Source organism: Zingiber officinale, chromosome 9B (genome assembly GCF_018446385.1).
Source record: "Zingiber officinale cultivar Zhangliang chromosome 9B, Zo_v1.1, whole genome shotgun sequence".
Classification (NCBI taxonomy): Eukaryota; Viridiplantae; Streptophyta; class Magnoliopsida; order Zingiberales; family Zingiberaceae; genus Zingiber; species Zingiber officinale.
The window spans coordinates 49586338-49606312 of NC_056003.1; the positions used below are offsets into that span (position 1 = coordinate 49586338).

At 35.9% G+C, this 19975-nt stretch overlaps 1 protein-coding gene across 8 annotated transcripts; it reads right to left on the reverse strand.

Moving 5' to 3' along the window:
* Positions 1–274: 274 nt before the first annotated feature.
* Positions 275–4661, reverse strand: LOC122024764 (syntaxin-32-like). Of its 8 annotated transcripts, none has more exons than XM_042583457.1 (7): positions 4524–4661; positions 4377–4455; positions 3992–4256; positions 2346–2596; positions 2098–2270; positions 1474–1671; positions 275–598 (listed from the first exon to the last, which is right to left on the reverse strand). In XM_042583457.1, exons 3-7 carry the CDS (start codon positions 4227–4229, stop codon positions 439–441), a joined length of 1020 nt encoding a protein of 339 aa, XP_042439391.1. In that variant the 5' UTR covers positions 4230–4256; positions 4377–4455; positions 4524–4661; the 3' UTR covers positions 275–438. The 8 variants fall into 8 exon arrangements, with proteins under 8 accessions (XP_042439391.1, XP_042439388.1, XP_042439386.1 ...); XM_042583454.1 differs by having other exon boundaries at positions 3992–4283; XM_042583452.1 differs by having other exon boundaries at positions 4327–4455.
* Between the last annotated feature and the right edge of the window lie 15314 nt (positions 4662–19975).

Consider the following 19975-nt stretch of genomic DNA (forward strand, 5'->3'; position numbering starts at 1 on the left):
ATGCCAAAGTCATTGAATGATTAAATCATCAATCCCTAAAATGGACTAATGGAAGAAGTCTCTTATTTTGTTGTCGAATGAAGCTACCCTTGTTTCATCAAGAGAATCACATGCTACTATTTGTGTCGCTTGAAGAACAAGAGAATCACTCAAAGAACACAAATCAAAAGCCACATTAATTGGTTGAATCGATCGGTTAGCCTGGTTCAGAAAAAATGGTGCAACAAGAGAAAAGGGTAGCCACCTAGCAAAGCTCTTAAACAAAAGAAGAGGATGATATTTCTATGAACCACATTTCACATTAAATGTTTCTACTTCACGAATATCATTCGTAGTTTCTGAACTTCTGTGGTTAACACACAGAATTATATGGCAATTCGCCAATAAATAGGAGAGAAAACAAGATCACTGAGAAAAAATATAGTTGCAAATATGATTCTAAGCGACAAAAAAAAGGAAGATCATGAGGAAGACCAAAAGCACAAAGAATATCTTAATCATCAGCCATCTGTTGGAAGATATTCTCGAGAGATTCTTGAGCAGTTGACTTTGAGCTCCTTCGACATTCGCCAATGTGTCGTCCATGTTTTCATCGATCCTTTCAAGGTCAAACGATGACTAGTTAATGAACTGAAAATTCAGATGCTTAACAAGTAGTTATTAACAAGTTTATAATTATGTTTTATCACAAAATGGAAATCAAGAATTGTCGACAAAGTATCAAATGATGCATTTAGTTACAAAGAGTAGCAATGCTATCCCCTTGAATTCCCATGGAATAAGTTTTTTTTTTCAAACTATTAATTTTCATGGAAATTTAGAATTCTTACTCGATCTTAAGAATAGAATTCGTTAACTACTACATTCTTTGAAGAATACATATTCTTTCTTTTTTAACTAGCTTAAAATTATGTATTATGAGAAAGTAAAGTAAGATGGGCATGTAGAACAGACTGGTTGACTTGACAGATTGAACGAGAAGGATAAGTGGGTCTATCAAACCTATTGAATAAGGCGAGTTGAGCAATTCAAATGAGTTGGTCAAGCTAGGGGTACTTGATGAGCCAACAAGGCGATTGGGCCGATCAAATTGGAGGATTGGGATGAGAGGAGTAGATTAGTCGCACCAATCCGGGTAGGCTGTGTGAGCTAGACAAGTGAACATTAAGAAAAGTATTTCTTATCTACTCGTAACATTTCTATAAGGCAAACATAATAGTTATTTCATTTTTCTTGGATTCCATGAATCAAACTAATGAACATTTCCTCATATTTTATTCCTTATTTAATTTTTCTAAAATTAGTTATTTAATTCTTTGTCTATTCTATTCCAAGAACAAGGGATGTGGAGTAGTTTAATCCTTGAAGGACATGCATAAAATTTCTAGCAAACTGTCATTTAACATGTGAGAGAATCAAGTTCGACTGAAATATATCAACATTAAAGCCACCGAAGACATTAAGAAGAAGAACCTGAGTGCAAGCTCTCCCTGTTGCGAGACCATTGTAGCGAGTTGTGTAAAAATATTGCTGAGTTCATGAATTGTAGATTCGACACCGTGAAGTGCTTCTGATCTGGTGTTCATGTAGCTGTCCTGCACGGCAGCCATTTGTTGCTGCTGCTGTTGGATCAAAGGTTTAGTTGATGAGGAAGGGTCTGTACTTGTCCTTCTGTTAATCAAGGAGTATCAGAATTCATTAACAGTGGATGATCACAGAGACAGATTCCATCCACTACAATAGGTTAAGTTCAGGCATGTGAAATATGCCCCATTCTAGACGGAAAAATATATTACGATTAAGTTTGACAACAGGGATGGAGAAACAATAAAAAAGAAAAGGTTTACTTTTAGCAAATCCATAGTAAAAGAACTAGAACAGAGTCTGGCGAAACTAGTCTTGCAAGCATATTCATCAGAGATAACTTAATGGAGGGGTAAGCTACACATAGCCAACCCAAAAGTGCTTGATGATGATTATTATATTTATCAAAAGACGAGGATACACCAACATGACAATCAAAAGCAAAACATGCAAATGTACTAATTTAGATCCAAACAGTAAAATGTAAGAGGATTATGTGTTTTACCAAAGTACCTGAGAAACAAGGTAGAAGAATTGCTTGAGCCACTTTCCCATGGTGCTGGGGGAGCAGAAGAGTCATTATGTCCCCTGGAAGCCAGTGGGCGTTGTCGAAGGAAAGGATTGCTTGAATCCTCTGAGGCTGACGAGGAAAACATCTGTCTTCTGTTTTCATGAACCTTGAAGTTCTGTAGTCATAATTGAAGTCATATTTAAAGATTCCAGAAACATTTCAGGACATAAAAATAAAAGGACACATGCACCTCAGTCCGCATGGTTAAAATGTCTTTAAACTCCTTTGTTGCTTTCATCAAACGATTCTTTAAATTATCAACCACATTTGTTGAGTGACTTGAAGAATCTCTGGACATATTTCCATTTTCATTTTGTGAATTACAGAGGAGTTGCAGATCAACAACTGCAGAATTTAAAGCGGTAATGTCCTGTTTGATAACTGTTGTGAGTTGTTGAATCTCAACACTTGGGTCATCAAACACTGATGTCCTTTTTGCCACTGCAAAACAAAGTGTCTTAGCATAATGACCATTAGAGCTCTTGAAAAATGTCTCTAATGCAAAAAAAAAAAAAAAAAAAAAAACAAAACAATCAACTGATATAAAAAGACCAACAGCAAACTAATGCATCCTATCAGTCACAATGTAACCCATTCAATACATGTGCCATGCATAATTGTGATCAATATGTCATAGGGGGTTCATACCCAGCAACTCTTCAATGATTCAAGAAATTTTTGTAAACTGTGCAGATCCTAATATGTATCAGGTCCTTAAGCTCCAATGATATTAAAGCCAAAATCATCTTAGTAGACTATCACTACTTTTTATGAAGTTCGATCATGATATATTCTAATTTGCCCAATCTACAAAGGGAATAGAAGGCTGAAAGAAAGTCAGGCAAATATCCATTGTTTTCATGATCTTGTAATTTAATGAACATAGTTCTTGATTTGGAAAGTACAAATATCATTGTAGGTAGCTAGTCAGTGACTTAAAGTTCACATTGATGTTAAGGTCAAAATTTGCCAACTTATTGACTGTCCTCCATCATTCAGTTCAATCATGACTCACAACACACCCTGATTCCCATACTCTATAAAGAAAATACATGGCTGAAGGAAGTTATGCAAATAAATTTTCATGGTCTTGCAATTTGCAATCATATAATTTCACAACCCAAATGAACCCAAAGAAAACAGATTTTGTTCTTAGAAAATATTTTCAGCCCTTCATTTTAACCCCTATTACATAACTGCATCAGTGAAACAATTGCTTAATTTGTGCTAGTTCCTAAGGCAAGACACCCGTCTGTTTATTCATAATAGGAAAGATCGAGGGCATCTATAGCACATTTCCATACCATTGATGATGGCAGTAATTAACAATACCATTAATAGCATCTACCGACCATCTCAAACAACTGATATACAATTTTCAATAAGCTAATGTACAAAAACCTCACGACTGTTGTACTGCAACAGAAACAAGAGCGCTTTTGGCCTTCCTTGGGTTCTCACCCTCTTGGGGGAAGAAGGATCTGTCATCAGTGATCCTAGATTGCAATTAGTGTACCGTGAAATAGAATGTCATTCATGATAGAATTCTTATGTTGGAATTAGAAATGAAATTCTTAGAGATAAAATCCTTCAGGCACACATAAAAATTGAGCTACTGAAAAGGAGATTCGGAGACACAAATTGCATTGTGCTTCAACCATACTATACCAATGAAGAATTATTTCTGAAGGAAAAAAACTTGAGATTTTGGATAATATTAGCTAAATTTTCTACACCTAAAATGTGGAATTAGTGTCAGATGGAAACAATCTTAAGTGAAATTCAACACAAACCTAGCAACAAATGTAATTCAGAAGATTTAGGATATTTATTCACATTTTGCGAGCTTAGCAAGCTTTTGGGATGCCTGATGAATCTCCAGCCCAATTCTGGAAGCTCTCTTGTTGAACTCCGACTGGTTTGAGGCAGCCGAATTATAACTATCCAAGCTCAATGCATCACTAAGGCTTGGTACTTCTGGTGCAGGTGGAGCTGTCTTCTTTAAGCTCTCAACAGCCTTGACAAATTCCTGAGTCCGGTCCCGATAAGTCGATTTCCCAGCTCGAGAGCTCATCTCGAGCTCAACAACACCAAACCTGACCTGAGGGAGGGTTTCCGAATTACTAAACTGGGAAAATCAATGACAGCAAGTAAGAACCAGATACGCTTGCCAGATCTGAATCATCAAAAAAAAAGTTCGGGAATGGCTAGTTAAAAGAACTTTAGATCAGATTATGACGCCAATAATCGGGAACAGGTGTGGGGCGTCTCATTCGAGGGGGTGATCGCGGCGAAGATTTCTGCGATTCACGAAACATCAATGAAATGAAAAATCTATGGCTGCAACAATCAGGAGAGTGGATTGTACCTTACACATGAAAAGTAATCGGTGAGGGAGAGCAAGAAACGCCGGCGATGTGTTGGATTCCGCCGCCGCCGGGTAACCGATGAGAGACGCCGGTAAATCGATTCGTTACGGTGATAAAAGGGAAGGCTTCGAGCTCACCGGGCCGAATTGGGCCGTTAACGACACAGCTTCCGGTCCAATAAACCATAGGAAAACCGCTCACTTTACCTCCCAATTTTTAATCTTTTCTGAAAGAACATTGTGATTTGAATCCATCGATAATTTCTTCCTCCTTTACCATATTTTGAATGCTATATATAAAAGAGCGCATCTGTTATTTTTTTATCATAAAATATCTTTAAAATTTAAAAAATAATTTAAATCTTATTGTGTTATATAAAACCAAATATTGGACTATGAGCATAGAAATATAATATAAAAAATTATAAAAGTAAAAATATTAAGATGGACGTAAAGATATACAAAGAATCTCTAGACATATTATATTATGTTTGACGTTCTCTCAAAATTTTACTTCTGTTCTCGTAATTGTGACGTGGCAAGCCATTTAGCTCTGGGTTAATTTCTCAAGCGTTGGTTTCTAAAATTAAGTGTCAATTAGACTCTCTCTAACCATAAAACCTATTTTGATGTACTTTCAACATCAATTTTATATCATTTTAGCACCAAATATTTTTCCAACTTCAATCAATACACACAATTTCCTACATAAAAAGAGTATTTCTTAAAATATTCTATTTTTCCATCTTATAATTTATTATTCAACATACATATTAATTTGTTAAATATTTTTAGTATTAATAATTGCTATTAAAATTAATAATTTTATCAGAATAATAATTAATTTTTATCATATTATGTTTTCAATTACAAGAAAATAAAAATTAATATTTTCATTCTTAATTTTGGTGGAAATAATTTAATAGGTATATTAATATTTAAAGATAATACATCGCCATAAATAATTATAAAATATTTTAAATATTTTCACAAAACAAATAACACTTCATTAAAAATACATCATTATGAACCTTAATTATTAGAATTGCCAAATTGTTCTCATAAATGTTCAATTAATGCATTTTTAAGGGCAAGATGAACATTTTTATTTTTGATTCCTTAATATCTAGCAAGAAACTCTTTAAATCGGATATTGTCATCTACTACTGTATCAATATCTGTAGCCAACGGGACTTCACCTTGATCAACAATTGATGCATTCATATCGGACTCATCTTCAATTATCATATTATGCATAATAATACATGAAATCATTATATCATGTAAAATATTTTTTTACCAAAAATATAAAAGTCCTGCAATAATTGCAAAGCATGATTGAGCACTACAAATGATCGTTCAACATCTTTTCTACATGCCTCTTGTTTCATTGCAAACAACTTATTCTTTGTACCACGTGGATCATGAATTGTTTGAACAAGTGTAGACCATTTTAGGTATATACCATCAGCTAAATAGTAACCCATATTGTACTTTTTTCCTTGAATGACGTAAGAGCAGGGGGCAATACCTTGAGCAAGGTTAGAAAAAAATGAGAATACTCCAATACATTAATGTCATTGTTAGATCTAGATAAATCGAAATATGCATGTCATATCCAAAGATCATAATCAGCTATAACTTCTAGAATAATTGTTGGCTTTCCACTACGACTAGAATATTGCCCAGCCCATGCTGTTGGGAATTTTTCCACCTTTAATACATGTAATCTAGACTACCCAACATACTAGGAAAACCACGGTTCTCACCAATATGAAGAAGCTTGGGAATGTTGGTTGCTACTCAGAAAACCTAGAGGTTCCACTGTACAAAAATTTTGTACAAAGGTCTGAACCTTTTCCTAGCTACCATGTGTTCTTTTAAATTAAATTTTGGATCGCCTGCGGAACTTAACACGTTTGATCCAAAACTTAATCTATTTGTTCTTTTAGGTTTTGACTTGGATCTCCTGCGGAACTTAACACGTTCGACCCAAGTCACCTTAAGTTATTAATTCCATAATTGGTTCCCAGTACTGACGTGGCGAGGCACATGGCCTTCTTGGATATGGGAGCAACCACCACCGACTAGACAAAACCTTTTATAGAAAGCTAATATTTAATTTCCTAAAATAACTTTAGGTTAACCGAAAAGAACAATCAAATCACAAGGGAAAGAAAAACAAAAGAACACTATATCGAAAACAAATTCGAAACTCTAGAATCGTATGCCTCTTGTATTTAGTATTATTTCCAAAAATAACTAGTATGATGTGGAAACAAAAATTACTAGTTATACCTTTTAGAAAGACCTCTTGATCTTCTACCGTATTCCTCTTCTAACCTCGGACGTTGTGTGGGCAACGATCTTCCGAGATGAGAACCACCAAGCACCTTCTTCTTCCTTACAAGTTTCGGCCATCAAAACTTCTCCTAGGATGAAGAGGTTCGGCCACCACCACCATGCTCCAAGGGATGCTAGAAAAGAGGCTTCTTTTCTCTCCTTCTTCTCCTTCTTAGATCCGGACACCAAAGCTATCTCCACCATGAGAAGGTTTCGGCCACACAAAGGAGAGGAGAGGAAAGAAAGGGCCGGCCACACCCAAGGACAAAAGAGAGGAAAAATAGAATAGAGATGTTCACTTTGAAGCCTCCTCTACCCCCTCTTTTATAATCCTTGGTCTTGGCAAATAAGGAAAATTTAATAAAAACTTCCTTAATTCTTTTGCCATTGAAAAGGAAAATTTATTTAATTAAAATAATTTTCTCTTTTCAAATTATAATGGTCGGCCACTCTTCTCCCCAAAACAAGGAGAGTTTTAATTAAAACAAAAATTAAAACTTCCTAATTTGTTTCTAGAAATTTATAAAAATTTCTCCAATAATTTTAATCCCTTCATGATTGGTTAATAAAAAGAAATTTTATAAATTAAAATCTTTCTTTTAAACATGTGGATAATTTCCAAAAAGAAAAGTTATCTCTAAAAATTAAAATCTCCTTTCAATCTACAAATAAGGAAAGATATTAAATCTTTTCTTAATCTTTTGTAAAAACTAATAAAAGAGAATTTTTAATTTTCAAAATTTCTTTTAAATCATGAATATAATTAAAAGAAAAGTTTTTACCAAAATTAAAATCAACCTTTAATCTACAAATAAGGAAAGAGATTTAACTCTTCTCTTAATCTTTTGTAGAATCTTATAAAAGGAAGGATTTAAATTTTTAAACTCTCTTTTAAATTATATTATCCACATAAGAAAATTTTAAAATTAAAATTCTTTTTATTTTAATGGGACGGCCACATGAATTCACCCATGAACATACCATGGCCGGCCCTAGCTTGGTCTCCAAGCTAGCTTGGCCGGCCCCTATAGGATGGGTAAGAAGGTGGGTATAGGTGGGTATAGTACTATATAATTAAGAGGCTACGATAGGGACCGAGAGGAGGAATTGGTTTTGGTCTCCCGATAAAATTAAGCATCCCGTGTTCGCCCCGAACACACAACTTAATTTTATCAATAATAATTCATTCCACTAGAGAACTATTATTGAACTACCGCACCAATCCCAAATTACATTTTGGGCTCCTTCTTATTATGAGTGTGTTAGTCTCCCTGTGTTTAAGATAACAAATGTCCACTAATTAAGTAAGTTACTGACAACTCACTTAATTAATATCTAGCTCCAAGAGTAGTACCACTCAACTTCATCGTCATGTCGGACTAAGTCCACCTGCAGGGTTTAACATGACAATCCTTATGAGCTCCTCTTGGGGACATTCTCAACCTAGATCACTAGGACACAGTTTACTTCTATAATCAACAACACACACTATAAGTGATATCATTTCCCAACTTATCGGGCTTATTGATTCATCGAACTAAATCTCACCCATTGATAAATTAAAGAAATAAATATCAAATATATGTGCTTGTTATTATATTAGGATTAAGAGCACACACTTCCATAATAACTGAGGTCTTTATTTCTTTATAAAGTCAGTATAAAAGAAACGACCTCTAATGGTCCTACTCAATACACTCTAAGTGTACTAGTGTAATTATATAGTTAAGATAAACTAATACCTAATTACACTACGACCTTCCAATGGTTTGTTCCTTTCCATTATGGTCGTGAGCTACTGTTTATAATTTATAATCGATAACATGATCCTCTGTGTGTGACACCACACACCATGTTATCTACAATATAAATTAATTGAATAACTACATTTATCATAAATATAAACATTTGACCAATGTGATTCTTATTTCTAAATAAATGTTTATACCAAAAGCTAGGCTTTTAGTATACACTCTAACAATCTCCCACTTATATTAAAAGACTAAGCTGCCGTATCTGCTGCCATACATCTGATTCTCATGCCTTTCAAAAAGCTCTTGCCTTAAGGACCTTAGGTTATCATCTGATGTAATCTAGGCGGCAACAACTTCTCTTCGTTTATACGATTTCTCGTATTGGGTGGTACTTGCGCTCTATTGTGTTTTCTTACTTTATAGACTTATGGTTTCTTCAAGTTTGCTACTGCACCAATGTTATTACAATAAATTGTAATAATCTTTGGACAAACCAGAAATCATATCTAAGTCTATCTTGAGGTTATTGAGTCATTCAGCTTTTATGGCTATCTCAGAGGCTTGCCATATACTCAGCTTCTATGGTGGAGTCCAGAAAAACACCTATGCTCATCACTCTTCCATAGTTATGACTTTACCTCCTAAAGTAAACACAAAACCCCGAGGTTGACTTATTATTGTCCCTATCAGATTGGAAGTCAAAATCCATGCAACCCACAGGGACTAAATTAACTGCCTTGTAATCTAGCATATAATCTTTAGTTCCTCTAAGGTACTTTAATATATGCTTTACTGCAGTCCAATGTCCTTGTCTAGGGTTACTTTGATATCTGCTAACTATGCCCTTGACAAAACAGATTTCTGATCTCGTGCATAGCATACATTAGGTTGTCTAACTGCCGAAGCATAAAGAACTGCCTACATGTCCTCAATCTCCTTTGATGTCATCGGAGACATCTCTTTAGATAAAGACACTCCATGCTTAAAAGGTAAGAAACCTTTCTAGGAGTTTTGCATGCTTAAAACGAGCAAGGATTTTTCTGATGTATCAAGCTTAGGATAAGTATATTTTTCTTGCGATCCTTTGATCTCAAAAATATATACATTCTCCCAAGTCCTTTATATCGAATTATTTGGACTACCATACCCTTACTTCTGACAACATTTTGATATTGTTTCCAACTACCAAAAATGTTATCTACGTATAGTACAAGAAATACCACCACGTTTCCATCACACCTTTTGTATACACAAGACTTATCCGTTTTACTCAATAAATCCATAGGTCTGGATTACTTTGATAAACTGGATATTCCAAGACCTTGAAGCTTTGCATCAGTCCATAGACTGATTGAGCTTGCACACAAGATACTCTTAGCCCTTTGCAATGAACCCTTCTGGTTGCTTTATATGGATGCTTTCTTCAAGACTTCCATTAAGGAATGTTGTCTTAACATCCACTTACCAAATAGATAAAAGTATCCGGATAGACTTAAGCATGGCTACCAGTGAAAAAGTTTCCTTTTTCATCTAGCCTTGCTTTGAAAGTTTCTACCTTCCTGTCTATCCCTCTTTTCCTATTATAGACCTTTTTATACCCAAAGGCTTTTACACCATTTGGTGGTTCTATAAGCTTCCAGATTTTATTAGAATACATATATTCTAATTCTGTTATTCATTACTCTTTGCCAAGATATTGCATCTTTATCTTGGAGTGCTTCGTCATATGTCCGGAGATCAGGTTCATGTCCTCCAGGGATCGAGTCTAAAAACTCTCCCAAAACATGAATCTTTTTAGGTTGCCTAACAACCCACCCACTACGACAAGGCACGTTCTGCAATTGTGTATCATTTGTGATACGTGTTGCAGTTTCCTTGTGGTATCTCATCTTGTACGATTGGTACTAGATTAGACATGTCTTTTATTATTTCCTTAAGAACAAATTTTCTTATGGGCACATGGTTTATTACATAGTCCTTTTCTAAAAATCGGTCATTGATGCTAACAATGACCTTATGATTTTTAAGACTATAAACCTACTTTCATTTCACTAGGATAACCCACAAACAAGTGAATTCCTGTCCAACTTATCATTGTCTCTCTTCTGCATATGTGCTGGACTACCCGAATCCGAATATGCTTCGAAATAGGCTTACGCCTATTCAGCAATTCTATATGAGTAGAGAGTTCTGTCTTTGGAAGGTACTATATTCACTTCCGTTTCCAGAGTATATCCTTAAAATAATTTTGGTAATATTCTAAATAACTCATCAATCTACTTATTTCCATAAGAGTCCTATACCTTCCTTTTTCTACACCATTCTGTTGGGGTGTACCAGGTGCAGTTAGTTGGGATTGAATCCCTACTTTTGATAAGTGACTCCTAAATTCTCCCAAGAGGTACTTGCCACTACGATCTTACCATAGTGACTTTTACTTTAACATTTCTCCGCATCAGCCTTGTACTCTTTGAACTAATCAAAGTACTTAGTCTTGCGGTACATTAAGTAAATTTATTTGTATCTTGAATAGTTGTCTATAAAATAGACGAAATATTCAATACTACCTCTTGTCTGGATAGTCATAGGATCACACAAATCAGAATGAACCAATTTCAATATATCTTTGACTCCATACCCCTTAAACTTAAAAGCTTCTTGGTTATTTTTTCTTCCAAGTAAGACTCACAGGTTGGAAAGATTTCCACTACCAATGAACCCAAAAGTTCATCAGCTACCAATGAATCCTACTCAAGTTAATATAACCTAGCCTTAGATGCCAAAGATATTAATGGTTCATTTCCGAAGGTTGCTTTCTCTTAAAATTAGAAGATGTGTTACTAATTTCCATTTGTTGCATCGTGGGAGTTATTGGATTTATAAATTGTCAACCAACGTACCAGAACAGATAACTTCCCTCTTTTTCTTAATAACAACTTTGTTATTAAAAGAGGCAGAATATCAAGTTCTTTGAATAGTTTGGAAACTGAAAACTAGTTCTTTCTAAACTTGGTGCGTAAAGACAATTACTCAAAAATCCATGTTTTATTCTTATCAAAAGATAAACATCTCCCACTGCAACAGCTACCATTTTTACAGTAGTGCCAATATGGACGGTGTTTTAATTTTCATTTAGTTGCCGGATTTCCTGGAACCCTGCAATGAATTGCGGACATGATTGATGACATCTGTATCTACACTCCAGGTTCTGGTAGATAACACCACTAAACATGTTTCAACTAATGAATTAAATACACCTATATTGTTCTTAGTTCTAAGAAGACAGTCTACCTTAATGTCCAAGTCATATTTCCAATCATTACAATTGGGACTACTAAGTCTTTTCTATAGTATAACAACTAGGGGATTGACAAACATTTTAAATCCTAAGAATCACAAAAATATTTGGTCAAGATCAATTCTTTAAAATCCCCATGAATTTTGTATGCCACGATAGTGTGGACATATACAAAATCAAAGAGGAGATTTTATCCATTAATTTTATTATCTCGTCAACTTTACTTTATGACGAATAAAATTAATAGTTGATCTGTCTTTGATCAAATATTTGGTCAAAAATTTTTGAATTTAAAATAAAATATTGATTCCTCAAACAATATTATTTAAATTCACCAACACCTCAAACACCGTGAATTTTGCATGCCACGTTAGTGTGGACGTGTACAAATTCAACATTTGTAAAAGGAGGATTTTACCCATTAACTATCTTGTCAACGTATCTTTATGACAAATAAAATTATCTCAAACACCGTTAATTTTGTATGCCACGTTAGTGTGGACGTATACAAAATCAATCATTTGTAAGAGGGGTTTTAACCCTTTAATTTTATTATCTTGTCAACCTAGTTTTATGACAAATTAATAGTTGGTTTCATTTGGTCACACAAATAATAGCAGTGACTCCGATGGGGAGGATACTATTAGATGTGTCTAAGTGTATACCATTACTTGACACTAAGTCCATTAATAAGATTATGCCCCTTCCGTTGGGGAAGATCACACGCTCTTAATTAACTTCCTATAGTCATCCAAAAATGGAAGTCTGTTCTAGTGATCCACAAACAAGCTCATCCGTTATGGAGGAAGGCACTCAGAGTCAACGCGCAAGCTTGTTTGCATCACTTACAAACCAGTAATGGAGACCATGGGATTTATTTAAAATCCCTCTCCCACTTAGTTATTTATAAACAAGAAATTTTAACTATGCTAGCCTACTAGTCATGTATACTAACATGCACACACAGCACAATATAAAAGCAATAAATAGAAAATCTAATTTTCAACTATTATGACTTTTATCTATAGTTGTCCTCCGTGTGTTGTCATCCCAAGCTGCTGCCATATTTGGCCACCGCCACCGAGTCTACATCTTGCTCCTAGTTCCGCTGCGCCTTTGGTCCTTAGAAGGTTCCACGCTTTGCAAGATTCGATCCATGACATAAATAGAATTTTACAATTTTGATCCTATATTCCATAAAAGGAATGTACATGTATCTAGATCAAAAATAAAATCCTAATAAAACTAAATACAGCTCCTATTTTAATACAATCATGCACACACAGATAAATGCCCTTGACATGTCCAAGGGTCCAATCACACATATAATAACTAAAAGCCATAATAGTTGGATCCTGCATCCACAAAGTTAGCACATCCTACTATTAACCTGCCTAAATTATGTATGACATGTGCATAATTAAACTAATACCAAATACACAGAGGCAAAACCCTAGCTCTGATACCAATTGATGGTTGCTACTCGGAAAACCTAGAGGTTCCACTGTACAAAAATTTTGTACAAAGGTCTGAACCTTTTCCTAGCTACCATGTGTTCTTTTAAATTAAATTTTCGATCGCCTGCGGAACTTAACACGTTTGATCCAAAACTTAATCTATTTGTTCTTTTAGGTTTTGACTTGGATCTCCTGCGGAACTTAACACGTTCGACCCAAGTCACCTTAAGTTATTAATTCCATTAAATATTAATTTCCATAATTGGTTCCCAGTATTGACGTGGCGAGGCACATGGCCTTCTTGGATATGGGAGCAACCACCACCGACTAGACAAAACCTTTTATAGAAAGCTAATATTTAATTTCCTAAAATAACTTTAGGTTAACCGAAAAGAACAATCAAATCACAAGGGAAAGAAAAACAAAAGAACACTATATCGAAAACAAATTCGAAACTCTAGAATCGTATGCCTCTTGTATTTAGTATTATTTCCAAAAATAACTAGTATGATGCGGAAACAAAATTACTAGTTATACCTTTTAGAAAGACCTCTTGATCTTCTACCGTATTCCTCTTCTAACCTCGGACGTTGTGTGAGCAACGATCTTCCGAGATGAGAACCACCAAGCACCTTCTTCTTCCTTACAAGTTTCGGCCATCAAAACTTCTCCTAGGATGAAGAGGTTCGGCCACCACCACCATGCTCCAAGGGATGCTAAAAAAGAGGCTTCTTTTCTCTCCTTCTTCTCCTTCTTAGATCTGGCCACCAAAGATATCTCCACCATGAGAAGGTTTCGGCCACACAAAGGAGAGGAGAGGAAAGAAAGGGCCGGCCACACCCAAGGAGAAAAGAGAGGAAAAATAGAATAGAGTTGTTCACCTTGAAGCCTCCTCTACTCCCTCTTTTATAATCCTTGGTCTTGGCAAATAAGGAAAATTTAATAAAAACTTCCTTAATTCTTTTGCCATTGAAAAGGAAAATTTATTTAATTAAAATAATTTTCTCTTTTCAAATTATAATGGTCGGCCACTTTTCTCCCCAAAACAAGGAGAGTTTTAATTAAAACAAAAATTAAAACTTCCTAATTTGTTTCTAGAAATTTATAAAAATTTCTCCAATAATTTTAATCCCTTCATGATTGGTTAATAAAAAGAAATTTTATAAATTAAAATCTTTCTTTTAAACATGTGGATAATTTCCAAAAAGAAAAGTTATCTCTAAAAATTAAAATCTCCTTTCAATTTACAAATAAGGAAAGATATTAAATCTTTTCTTAATCTTTTGTAAAAACTAATAAAAGAGAATTTTTAATTTTCAAACTTTCTTTTAAATCATGAATATAATTAAAAGGAAAGTTTTTACCAAAATTAAAATCAACCTTTTAATCTACAAATAAGGAAAGAGATTTTAACTCTTCTCTTAATCTTTTGTAGAATCTTATAAAAGGAAGGATTTAAATTTTTAAACTCTCTTTTAAATTATATTATCCACATAAGAAAAATTTTAAAATTAAAATTCTTTTTTATTTTAATGGGACCACATGAATTCACCCATGAACATACCCATGGCCGGCCTAGCTTGGTCTCCAAGCTAGCTTGGCCGGCCCTATGGGATGGGTAAGAAGGTGGGTATAGGTGGGTATAGTACTATATAATTAAGAGGCTACGATAGGGACCGAGAGGAGGAATTGGTTTTGGTCTCCGATAAAATTAAGCATCCCTGCTCGCCGAACACACAACTTAATTTTATCAATAATAATCATTCCACTAGAGAACTATTATTGAACTACGACCAATCCCAAATTACATTTGGGCTCCTTCTTATCATGAGTGTGTTAGTCTCCTGTGTTAAGATAACAATGTCCACTAATTAAGTAAGTTCTCGACAACTCACTTAATTAATATCTAGCTCAAGAGTAGTACCACTCAACTTCATCGTCATGTCGGACTAGTCCACCTGCAGGGTTTAACATGACAATCCTTATGAGCTCCTCTTGGGGACATTCTCAACCTAGATCACTAGGACACAGTTTACTTCTATAATCAACAACACACACTATAAGTGATATCATTTCCCAACTTATCGGGCTTATTGATTCATCGAACTAAATCTCACCCATTGATAAATTAAAGAAATAAATATCAAATATATGTGCTTGTTATTATATTAGGATTAAGAGCACACACTTCCATAATAACTGAGGTCTTTGTTTCTTTATAAAGTCAGTATAAAAGAAACGACCTCTAATGGTCCTACTCAATACACTCTAAGTGTACTAGTGTAATTATATAGTTAAGATAAACTAATACCTAATTACACTACGACCTTCCAATGGTTTGTTCCTTTCCATTATGGTCGTGAGCTACTGTTTATAATTTATAAGGTACTGATAACATGATCCTCTGTGTGTGACACCACACACCATGTTATCTACAATATAAATTAATTGAATAACTACATTTATCATAAATATAAACATTTGACCAATGTGATTCTTATTTCTAAATAAATGTTTATACCAAAAGCTAGGCTTTTAGTATACACTCTAACAGGGAACATCATTAGTATTGGGTGATCGCAGGTATTGTCCTCCAAATACTTCAGCGATAGCACAATAAAATCATTTCACACTTTATGGCAGTTGATTCTCCTATTTTGATGTACTCATCAGTAACATCTGTCGGTACACCATATGTCAATATTCGAAATGCAACTATCATTTTTTTGTAAACTTGACAAACCAAGTTTTCCAACTGTCTTTTTTTTGTACACAATAATTCTCATGATTATAGTGGTATATATATATATATATATATATATATACAGGTTTGATATGCTAAGCGGCGCTTTGTGCGCGACCGTGAGCGACACGCAGACGTGGCTCTGCCAGCTCAGTTTCCTTACAAATAAAATATTCCTTTTATTCTCTCTCCCCTTCGGGCCTCTAGCCATAACTTTAGCGGCCGAAATTATCCAAATTAAAATCTCTCTCCCCCTCGCTCCCGCCGTCTCCGTTGTCCGCCGTCCGGCCGACCTCACAAGCCACTGGGAAAGGTTAATACTAAAATCTCTCCCTCACCGCTCTCTCCCTCTCTTCCTCGCTCACTCTCTCTCTCTCTCTCGCTCCCTCCGTCTCCGTCGTCCGTCGAACCTCACAGCAGCGCCGGCAAAGATTCGTCGGCGTTTTCAACCCACGGCTGATGTGACAGCTAGTCCACCTCTCTCCATTCCCAATGGTAATTCGTTTTATTTTAGTTTGTTATTCCACACCATTATAGCCTACATATATTGGAAAGAATTATTCCTATAACGTGCAGGGACGGCGCCGGCTACAAACGCGTGCAGGGATGGTTTCCTGGTGGGCTGCAGGTTAGCTGCTACATGTTGAAGTAGCCACTTGGTAAGTCATTTATTTGGTAGCAGCGGCGGAAATTACCCAAATTAAAATCTCCCTCCCTGCTCTCTCTCTTCCCCTTGCTCCCGCCGTCTCCCTCGTCGCTCGCTCAGTCTCCCTCGCTCCCTCCGTCTCCGACGACCTCACGCTCTCGCCGAGAAAGTTTAATATTAAAATCTCCTTCGCCGCTCACTCTCCCCCTTGCTCGCTCCCTCCTATAACGCCCTTTATCGAAACTCGTCCCTTTTCCCTCGCGCTCCCGCGCGGGAAGGTTTCTCCGACGTCTTCAATCCCACAACTGCTGTGAGATCCTACCACCTCACTCCATTTTAATTTGTTAAATTGGACCGCTATAGACTTAAAAAATTGGTATATCATAAAAGCTGAAATAATTGTATAAAGATGCACCGCGCCTTTGCTTCGCTTCTAAACGTTGCATCAACTACTTCGCAGGAAATCATCCTTGTGGCAGCTCGTCTTCAATTGGTCGTTGTAGAAGGTCGGAAGGAATTATGCTACGATGTGGAAGGACGACGGGTGCAACAACCGCCTGCTCTACGTTAGACCTTCCTTTGTTGCGACAAGGTGTAGCCACTACATGGAGAGGTAGTTGCTACAACGTGTAGCAGTTAACTCTCCGTGTAGCTACGACACCTAGTAGCAGTTAACTTGGTAAGTCGTGTTTCTAGCAGCCCTATTTTCTAGCAGAGATTAACCCAGTAGCCATAGTTTTTATATTGTGTATATCAACTTGGTTCAAAAATCATTTTTGCTCAGTCTTACACTGCCATTCTTTGTAAGAATGCTACAGATTGATTGTAGATGTATATATAGTTGCTTTTAAATTATTTTAAATTATTTAAGCGACTGCATCGCCCTTGGTCTGCTTTGCTGGTACATGTTGAAGCAGCTACCTCGACTAATAACATGCTACACCTGTTTGTAGTTGTATATCATCTTGCTTAAAAAATGATAAAAAGTTATTAGTGATGATGCAGCGCCTTTGCTTTGGTTTGCTGCCACGCATTGGTATCAGCTAATTCGACTAATAACTGCTACATATTGTAGCAATTACCTCTACATGTAGCTGCCACAACTTGTTGCAGCTAAATCGGTAAGTCCTTTTTTTAGTAGCCGTATTTTTGTAAAAAGATTAACCCTATAAATATTTAACTATCGTCTCCCTATTTAAACTTGCGAAAAAATGGTTATAAATTATTTTCGCTGTTGCGTGCCTTTGCTTTGGTTTGGTGCGACGTGTTGTAACAGCTACTTCGACTAATAACTACTACACCTTGTAGCAGCTACATCTACAGTAGCCATGCCAAAACATGTGGAAGCTAAATCCGTAAGTCCTTTTTTTAGTAGCCATATTTTTCTTCAAAGATTATCAACTTGCAAATAAAATGATTTAAATTAAGTTCCGTTGCTGTAGAGCGTTCGGTTTGCTTTGCTGCTACACATTGAGGAAGCTACTTCGACTAATAACTACTACAACTTATAGCAGCTACCTCTACATGTAGCTACAACAAGTTGTGGCAGCTAAATTCGTAAGTCCTTTTTTTAGTAGCCATAATTTTTTACAAAGATTATCAACTTGAAAAAAATTTGTTTAGAATTATTTTCGCTGCCTGAGCGGCTTCGGTTTGTTTTGCTGCTACACGTTAAAGGTCGACGGCTACAAGAACCGTCTGCTCTACGTTGGACCTTCCTTTGCTACGACAAGGTGTAAACGCTACATGGAGAGGTAGCTGCTACAACGTGTAGCAGTTATCTCTCCGTGTTGCTGCAACACCTTGTAGCAGCTAATTTGGTAAGTCTTTTTTCTAGCAGCCATATTTTCTAGCAGAGATTAACCCATTAGTCATAGTTTTCATATTGTGTATATCAACTTGATTCAAAAATCATTTTTGCTCAGTCTTTCTGATGCTTCAGTGTCTTTGCTTTGTTGTGCTGCTATACCTTGCGAATGACTACTTCGACTCATAACTGCTACACCTTGCAGCAACTATTTTAGTAAGTCATTTGTTTAGTAGGCATATTTTTAAGCAGAAATTAACCCAGTAGTCATATTTTTGTAGTATTGTATCAACATGTTAAAAAAATAAATTTAAATTATTTCCGTTGTTGCAGCGCCTTTGCTTGCTTTGCTTTGCTACCATACTACACTTTGCGAATGGATACTTCGACTATATAACAGCTACACCTTGTAGCAGCTACTTCGACTCATAACTGCTGCACGTTGGAGTAGCTAACTCCCCATGTAGCTGCCACAACTTGGGGCAGTTAACTCATTTAGTCATTTTTTTTAAAAGTCGTATTTCTGTAAAAAGATTAACCCTAAAAATATTTAATTATCATCTCCCTATTTAAACTTGCTTACATAATGATTAAAAATTATTTCCCCTGCTGCAATTCCTTTGCTTTGTTTTGCTGCGACGCGTTGTAACAGCTACTTCGACTAATAACTGCTACACCTTGTAGCAGCTAATTCATCTCATAACTGCTACACCATGTAGCAGCTATCTCCCTCTATAGCTACCACAACTTATGGCAGCTAACTCGGGAGGATATATGCTACAACGATGTAACATCTCTTTCTTCGTTGACGCTTCACCAAGATGTAGACTATGCATTTTTAACCAATAATTGATCATAGCAATCGCAGTTTTTTATGTTGGTGCAATATTCCCTAAGTCAAGGTTGACCTGGTTGACTGAGCTTGAATTGGGTCAAGCTCGAGTCTTGATATTTGGATTTCGATGTTTGACAATACATGGAGACAAGACATGGAGATTGCAGGTACAATTGTTCATGTGGGAAGATTGTGAAGGAGAGTCAAGTAGGTCAAGGTTGACTGGATACTTGACTAGAAAATCCTTGTGAGTGAAGCCAGGTAAAAGACCTAGTGAGTGAAGCTAGGCAGAAGAAAATCCTGATGAGTGAAGCCAGGTAAAAGACCTAGTGAGTGAAGCTAGGCAGAAGAAAATCCTGGTGAGTGAAGCCAGGTAAAAGTCCTAGTGAGTGAAGTTAAGCAGTAAGGAAAGTCCTGGTGAGTGAAGTCAGGCAGATGAGAAGTCCTAGTGAGTGAAGCTAGGTAGAAGGAAAGTCCTGGTGAGTGAAGCCATGTGAAAGTCCTAGTGAGTGAAGCTAGACAGTAAGGAAAGTCCTAGTGAGTGAAGCCAGGCACAGAAAATCCAGATG

What these genes read in the sequence shown, in the direction of transcription:
- LOC122024764 (XM_042583450.1), bottom strand. An exon ending in GCTTGCTAAGCTCGCAAAAT is followed by an intron (nt 2,597 to 3,991) that starts GTGAATAAATAT and finishes TTTGTTTTGCAG; the next exon opens with TGGCAAAAAGGACATCAGTG. An exon ending in TTTTAACCATGCGGACTGAG is followed by an intron (nt 2,271 to 2,345) that starts GTGCATGTGTCC and finishes TTATGACTACAG; the next exon opens with AACTTCAAGGTTCATGAAAA.